General features: G+C 43.1%; 1 protein-coding gene across 1 annotated transcript; it reads right to left on the bottom strand.

The window, feature by feature from the left end:
* Positions 1-6,712: 6,712 nt before the first annotated feature.
* Positions 6,713-7,648, bottom strand: LOC119823933 (olfactory receptor 8S1-like). Its single transcript, XM_038344067.1, has one exon. The coding sequence runs from the start codon at positions 7,646-7,648 to the stop codon at positions 6,713-6,715; it is 936 nt and encodes a 311-aa protein (XP_038199995.1).
* Positions 7,649-8,470: the final 822 nt, after the last annotated feature.

Raw genomic sequence — 8,470 nt, 5'->3', positions numbered from 1 at the left:
TGTAGGGATTGGGGATTGAACTCGGGTCTCCACCAACCTAGCTCCCTTCCCAGCCCTGTGTCAGGCCTTACACTGAGATCTTTTAAATTTTTTTTTAAATTTTATTTTTTATTGATTTTTATTGAGCTCTACATTTTTCTCTGCTCTCCTCCCTGCCTCTCCTCTGCCCCTTCAACCAATTTACTCAGAAGATCTTGTCTTTTTCTATTTTCTACTTCCCAGGTAGATTAGGTTTATGTAACTCCCTCTTAGTGATCTCATTGTTGTCTAAGTTCTCTGGGATTATGGTTTGTAGTCTGGTTTTCTTTGCTTTATGTTTAAAAACCATGTATGAGTGAATACATGTGATAATTGTCTTTCTGTGTCTGGGTTACTTCACTCAAAATAATGTTTTCTAGCTCCACCCACTTTCCTGCAAAATTCAAGCTATCGTTATTTTTTTCTGCTGTGTAATACTCCATTGTGTAAATGTACCACATTTTCCTTATCCATCCTTCAGTCAAGGGGCATTTAGGTTGTTTCCAGGTTCTGGCTATGACAAACAAAGCTGCTATGAACATAGTTGAGCACATGTCCTTGTGGCACGATTGAGCATCCTTTGGGTATATATCCAAAAGTGGTATTACTGGGTCTTAAGGAAGGTTGTTTCCTAGTTTTCTGATAAATTTGCCACACTGACATCCAAAGGGGTTGTATCAGCTTGCATTCCCACCAGCAACGCAGAAGTGTTCTCTTTACCCCACAACCTCTCCAGCATAAGTTGTCATGAGTGTTTTTGATCTTGGCCATTCTTACAGGTGTAAGATGGAATCTCAGAGTTGTTTTGATTTGCATTTCTCTGTTGAGTAAGGATGTTGAGCATTTCCTTAAGTGTCTTTCAGCCATTTTAGATTTCTCTGTTGAGAGTTCTCTGTTTAGGTCTGTACTCCATTTTTAAAGTTTGGATTATGTGTTCTTTAGATGACCAATTTCTTGAATTCTTTGTATATTTTGGAGATCAGACCTCTGTCTGATGTGGGGTTAGTGAAGATCTTTTCTTGTTCTGTAGGCTGTTGTTTTGTTTTATAGACCGTTTTCTTTACTTTATAGAAGCTTTTCCATTTAAGGAGGTCTGTCCCATTTATTGATTGTTTTTCTTAGTGTCTGTGCTTCTGGGGTTATATTTAGGAAGTGATCTCTTGTGCCAGTGCATTCAAACATACTTCCCACTTTCTCTTCTATAAGGTTCAGTGTGGATGGGTTTATGTTCGGGTGTTTGATCCATTTAGACTTGAGTTTTGTGCATGGTGATAGATATGGGTCTATTTTCATTCTTCTACATGTTGATATCAAGTTATGCCAGCACCATTTGTTAAATATGCTTTTTTCCATTTGATATTTTTTCTTTGTCAAATATAAGGTGTTTGAAGATGTGTAGATTGATATCCGGGTCTTCTATCGGTTCCATTGGTCTTCCTGTCTGTTTTTATGCCAATACCAGGCTATTTTCAGTACTGTAGCTCTGTAGTAGAGTTTGAAGCCAGGGATTGTTATACTGAGATATATTTCAGTATATATCTTAATATATCTGGAATTCTTTTGGAGGATGAGATATGGGGATCTAGTTCATTCTTCAACACTGGGGTATCTAATTCTATCAGTGCCATTTGATGAAGATGTTCCCTTTTATCCAATATATATTTTTGGCATCTTTGTAAAAAAAATTAGGTGGCTTCACTATATGGGTTTATATACTGGTCTTTGTGTATGTGTGTGTGCTTGCACCAAGCTGCTTTCATTATTATGACTCTGTAGTATAGGTTGAAATCAGGAATGATGATACCCCAATCCTAATTTTTTTCTGCTTAGGATTTTTTGGATACCCAGAGATTTTTGTGTTTCCACATTAATAGTAAAAGAATTTAAGAGAGGGTAATATAGAGGGAGAATAAAGAAGGAGAGATAAATAATAGTAAGGATGTTTGAGAGAGTCACAGGGAAACATTATTTTATAAGCTTATTTAAAACACATATGTAAAATATATGTGTACACACAAATATTCACACACATTATGAATTATGGAATTATGCCAAATGGGTGACAATGTTTTCTGAAAGAGCCATAGACTTCTGACAAAATCCCCAGTGGCCAACATGGGAATCCTTCCTTCTTCCAGTTGTTAGTCATTGTGGGGCTCGAGACCCCCCAAACAGTGTAGGATATTGCCATTGACCCTGTTTGCCTCCCAGAACCTGAAGGTAAGACCTTACTCCTGAGGACACCACAAGCTTTAGACAGAGGACTTGGAGGAACTGAGCGCGAACTGTGTGTATGTGGGACCCACGGCTAGAGAGATAATGGGCCTTAGAGGAGAACCTCTACCTGTTATTTTCCTAAACCAATATAATTTCTAAATACTTATCATTATGCCCAGATACACGCAGCTCTTATCCCTCATCAAAGAAACTTCTTTTTTTTTTCAGCAGACAGAGGCAATTACAGAAATTCACTGTGAGGAGCAGATAAAGGGCATAACCATATCAAGGACTTCAGTGCCCCCAGACCCACAGAAATGGCATAGCCTTCCCCATGTGAGGTTCAGAGGGAAGGGGAAGCATTCCTCTGGTCAAAGTACAGATGTTACAAATGACTGACTTTTAACTCAAACTAGTGTGTGCAGAAACTATCAACCACAGCTCCCTCCCCCCTGGTTGTTTACATCTGATACTGCTCCCTAGTGAGATTGCCTGTGGAAACTTCTATAGATGGAAGTTTCTGTCCTGCCCAGTTTGTCAGTAATTCGATCCCAAAGAAATACACACAGGCTTATATTAATTTTAAACTGTTTGGCCTATTAGCTCAGGTTTATGATTGCTCAGGCTTATTACTAACTACCTCTTACAACTTAAATTAACCCATAATTCTTATCTATCTTTAGCCATGTGGCTTGGTACCTTTTCTCAGTAAGGCATTCTCATCTTGCTTCCTCTGTGTCTGTCTGGTGACTGACTCTCTGCTTTTCCTCTTCCCAGAATTCTCTTAGTCTGATCACCCCATCTATACTTCCTGCTTGGCTACTGGCCAATCAGCATTTTATTCAGCCAATATGATTGATGAATCTTTACAGGGTGCAAGAGCATTATCCCACAGCAGACTCACTAAACTTGCTTCCTGGATTCAGATGTATAAAATAAACTCCTTCTGTTTCCAGGCTGCTGCTGGTGCCTCTCAATCAAAGTCCATGGTCCACCCGACTCCAGCTTGTCTGTTTGTGTGTGTCCCACTTAGAGTTACTATCACTGTGGCAAAACATGGAGACTAAAGAAACTTGGGGAGAAAACATTTATTTCACTTACATGGCCAGATAACAGTCCATCACTGAGGGAAGTCAGTAAGGAACTCAAGCAGGTCAGGAACCTGGGGTCAGGAGTTGATGCAGAGGTCATGGAGAGGTATGGCTATTGACTTGCTCAGCTTGCCTTGGACCACGAACACAAGTACAGCACCATTCACAATGGACTGGACCCTCCCCATCAATCACTAATTAAGAAAATGCCTTACAGATGGATCTAATGGAGGCATTTTCTCAATTAAGGTTCCCTCCTTTCAGATGACTCTAACTTGTGTCAAGTTGACATAAAAGTAGCCCTCACAATTGACCCCTTGTCATATATATATATATATATATATATATATTATAACATATTACTGTTAAGTTACAACTTTTTCTTTCTTGTTATTCCCCAATATCACACATTAACATAAATGTCACAATATAAACAGTACAAAATTTAAAAGTCCAAAGTCCTATGGTCTTTAGAAATTCAAACACTTAAAAATTCAGTCTCTTTAAAATCCAAAATATTTTAAAATTAAGTCTCTCAACTGTGGCCTCCTGTGAATTCAAAATTAAATGAAATTCTTACTTCAAGAGGGAAGAACCAGGGCACAGTCACAATCTTAACAAAGCAAACTACTCTAAAAGTGTACAAAACTCAATGTTTAATTATCTGGGATTCCCTCATGATCTTCTGGGCTGCTCCAAGGAGCTTGGGGTCACTTCTCCAGCTCTGCCCTCTGCAGCACACACAGCTTGTCTTCTAGGCTCCAACTGGAGCCACCACACTGCTGCTGCTGTCCTTGGTGGCCAACCCAGGGTATTGGCATCTCCAAGACACAGGGGTCTTCCACTGTAACTGGGCTACACTTTCACCAGCAGCCTCTCCTGGGCTCTTTTCATGGTGCTGAGCTTTATTATAATTATATAGGGTATCTTCCTGACCTCTTCAGTTGTCAGGCTTCAATAATACTGAGGCTGCACCTCCACCAATGGCCTCTCCTGGCCTCTCACAGTGCTGAGCCTCAGCTGCTCTCCATGACCCCTTTATGCCTTCAAACCCAGTACCATCTGGGTCATTCTTACACAGTACCAAGTTTAGCTGCCAGCATGAGGTGCAGCCTTGGCCGTCTCTGAAACACAGCTTCTGTGTGCTGATCCGGAGGAAACACTTCCCAGGATACTTCAGCTCAGTGATGCTGGTCTCTTCTCAGTCACAGCTGAGTCTTCAGCCCCAGCTGACCAGCACCACAGACTCTTCACACAAAAGGCCTGGTAGAGTCTTTGCTTTCCTCTGAAACCTCACAAGCCAGGCCTCCGCCCTCTGCCCTGCTCTCAACAGTCTTCTCGTCCAGGCTCCCACACAACAGCCCACTGAGCTCTCAACACTCAGTGGCTTTTCTTGCACAAAGTTCCAAAGCCTTTCCACAATCCTCCCACAATCAAAATTGTCAGGCGTGTCACAGTAATGCCCCATGGTCTTGGTACCAATCTCTGTCCTAGTTAGGATCATCTTTGCTGTGATGAAGAACTAGGACCAAACAAACTTAAGAGAGAGAAGGGTTTATTTCAGCTTACACTTCCAGGTAACAGTCCATCACCAAAGGAAGTCAGAGCAGGAACTCAAACAAAGCAAGGACCCGGAGGCAGGATCTGATGCAGAGGCCATGGAGGGGTGCTGTTTATTTGCTTACTCCCCATGTCTTGCTCAGCCTGCTTTCTTATAGAACCCAGGATCACCAGCCCAGGGATGGCACCATTCACAATGGGCTTGGACCCTACTCCATAAGTCACTAATCATGAAAATCCCTTCCAGATGGATCTTTTTTTCTTCTTTTTTAATTTTTAAAACAATCTTACATACCAATTCCAGTTCTCCCTCCCTCCTGTTCTCCTGCTCCCCAACCTTCTCCCCACCCTATCCCCATCCATTTCCCATGGGGAGTCAACAAATTCTGTCACATCACTTGAGGCAGGACCAAGGCTCTCACCTCTGTATCTAGGCTGAGCAAAGTATCTATCTACAGGGAATGGGCTCCAAAGAACCAATTCATGTACTAGGGTCACATACTGGTTCCACTGCTAGTGGCCCCACAAACTTCCCAAGACACACAACTATCACCCACATTTAGAGGGTCTAGCTTGGTCTTATGCAGGTTCCCCAGTTGACAGTCTGGAGTCAGTGAACTCCCACTTGCTTGGGTCAGTTATTTCTCAGCTGGATATTATAGAAGCATTTTCTCAATTGAAGTTCCCTTCCTCCAGATAGCTCTAGCTTGTATCTGCTTGATATAAAACTAGCCAGCACAGTGTGTCTGTGTGTCTTTGGTTTCTACATTCCCTTTTCACCCTAGTTAGGTCAGTCCTTAAACCACGCAGATTGCAGCAATCCAAACCACTCAGGCAATACCTTTGGGGGTATCTAGCCCTCAAATAATAAATCTACAATGCAACCCTTACACCTAAGGTTCAGGGAACATCATTGAGGAGGGAGAGAAGAGATGGTAGGAGACAGAGGACCAGGATGCCTGCTGTGAATTAGGATCTTCTAAACGTGATAAGAATGATGCACTCATGAAATCTCAACAGGGTCGCCTAAACAAGGCCTGAGTGGTGACAAGACCAGTTAGCCTACTAATTAACATAAATGGGGGCAGTTTCACAAGGTTCTATCTTTAGACAAAAAACTCTAGGCAATCAATGGCTGCTAAGGAGGGGAAATCAGTTTTCCCCAGAGATGAGCCCCCGATAAGTGGTCAGCTCTAAATACACGTACACATGAGTAACACTCAATGGACCCAGTGGGTTTTATATAACACACACACACACACACACACACACACACACACACACACACACACCTATAGTAGCCATGAAAGACAAGGTCATGAATTTTAGATGGTGACATTGTAGGAGTTGTCAGGGGGAGAGGAGGGATGGAAGTAATATAAATTCAGTGTGAAGTTCTTAAAAATTTTAGTAAAAAAAAGAATACATGGAGTTGAGGATAGGATGGGAAGGTGGGTGTGGGTGTTGAAGAAGTTAGGAGGAAGAGTGTTGGAGGGGATATGATCAGAGAACATTCTGTGTATTTCTCAAAGAATGAATAGAAACATTTAAAAAACAAGGTACCTGTTCAGGGGTTATAACTCTTAACTCTGTAACTTAGGAAGAAAATTGTGGTAGAAATGATAGAGAGCAAAGCTAAGCCAAGATGGGCCATATATTTTAGATATAAACGTTATCTATCTAAATACAGTTTTCTATTCTTTTACATTCTTAGCACAGCCAGAGAGAGTTGCATAGGCCTCCCTCTAAGTCAATGTTCTTAACCTCTACCTTAAGTCCAAGCGCGTGGTGACAGAGACTATTCCTGCCATTCTGTGCCTTTGCCGTCACGCCCAGTAATGCATGCATTTCCCTACTGTCCTTTTCACAGCCACCTTCACCTCCTTGTTTTTCAGGCTGTAAATGAGGGGATTCAGCATGGGTGTGACTGCGCTATACTGCAAGGAGGAGAGCAAATCCAGGGAAGAACCGGATGTGGGCATAAGATAACGAACCAAACCTGACCCAAAGAACAGGACCACGGCTATGAGGTGGGAAGAGCAAGTGTTAAATGCTTTGCTCCGCCCTGTGGTGGATTTCATGTTCAGGATGGTGGAGACGATGCGGGCATAAGAAAAGAAGATTGGCAGAAAGGTTCCGAGCCCATGCAGCAAGATGGAGCTGATCAAGATGTCAACGTTGATGGAGATGTCAGAGCAAGCTAGGGGAAAGAGAGAGGGCAGCTCACAGATGTAGTGGTGTATGGTGTAGGCCTCACAGAAGTCTAGGTTCACAGCCAAGAGCACAATGACTACTGAGCTGAGAGAGGCCAGGAGCCAGGAGAGCAGAACCAGCTTCAGACAGAATTCATTGCTCATTATCTGCCCATAGAGCAGCGGGTGGCAGACAGCGGCATAGCGGTCATAGGCCATCATTGAGAGAAGAAAGGCCTCAGTCCCCGCAGTGATGAACACAAAGAAGACCTGAGCCAGGCAGCCCTCTATCGAGATGCTTTTCTTCTCAGACAGGAGGTCCTTCAGCAGCTTTGGTACCGTGACGGATGAGAAGCAGAGGTCCAGGAAGGACAGGTTGCTTAAGAAGAAGTACATGGGCGTGTGGAGGTGGGAGTCAGCCCTGATCACCAGCAGCAGCATCAGGTTCCCCGTCATGGTGAGGAGGTAAATCCCCAGGAACAGCACGAAAAGCAGAGCCTCGATGAGGGGGTCGTCAGAGAGCCCCGTGAGAAGGAACTCTGTGATGGCGCTGTGGTTCCTCCAGGCCATTTCAGGATGGTACTTCCTTGAAATAAAGTAGAAAGGGGTTACATCGCTAATGCTTGTGACTATGTCCTTTGGGGTGTCGTCCCGTCTAGTCCATCCCTCCATTTTGCCTGGACTCTGCTCAGGTGCCTCAGAGCTGCCTGTATCTCAGGGAAAGTTTCAAGTCATGTTTGTCGTCACTGATTTCAAGTCACAGTGTTCACATACCTCAGAGGAAGTCTGTCCGTTTCTCACCGGCATTTGCAGGGAAAGCGAGTCTCTCTGGATACTCCATTTACTCATAGGCTTGGCTTCTGCTGCACTCAGTTCAGAAATTTAAAAATGTACAGCACACGTTTGCAGAGTCTAGCCTCTCTCTCTCTCTCTCTCTCTCTCTCTCTCTCTCTCTCTCTCTCTCTCTCTCTCTCTCTGTGTGTGTGTGTGTGTGTGTGTGTGTTTCTCTCTCCCCAAAGTAATTCAATGGCTCCTTACCAGGGCCAACTCCATTAGATACAGTGGACACAGTGCCTGGGGTCACGACCTTTCAGTGACAGATGAAAATATATTTCTATAAGATTAGAAGAAGCTGGGTGTGGTGGTGAAGACATACAATCTCAGTACTTTAGAAGCTAAGGCAGGAGGATTGCTATGAGTTCCAAACGTTGGGCTACATATATATTACAAGGCTAATCTTAGGTACAAAGTGAAATGTTGGGGGGGAGGGAGAGAGAGAGAGAGAGAGAGAGAGAGAGAGAGAGAGAGAGAGAGAGAGAGGAAAGAAGGAAGCAATGTATGTAACAAGACTAATTTTAATTATATTTGTGACAACATAATCATAAAATATAA

This window comes from Arvicola amphibius, chromosome 9 (genome assembly GCF_903992535.2).
Source record: "Arvicola amphibius chromosome 9, mArvAmp1.2, whole genome shotgun sequence".
NCBI lineage: Eukaryota > Metazoa > Chordata > Mammalia > Rodentia > Cricetidae > Arvicola > Arvicola amphibius.
This window is presented reverse-complemented; position numbering and strand designations above follow the sequence as displayed.

Bases quoted from the DNA above. Each gene is read 5' to 3' on its own strand.
- LOC119823933 (XM_038344067.1), bottom strand. From the start codon at position 7,648: ATGGCCTGGAGGAACCACAGCGCCATCACAGAGTTCCTTCTCACGGGG.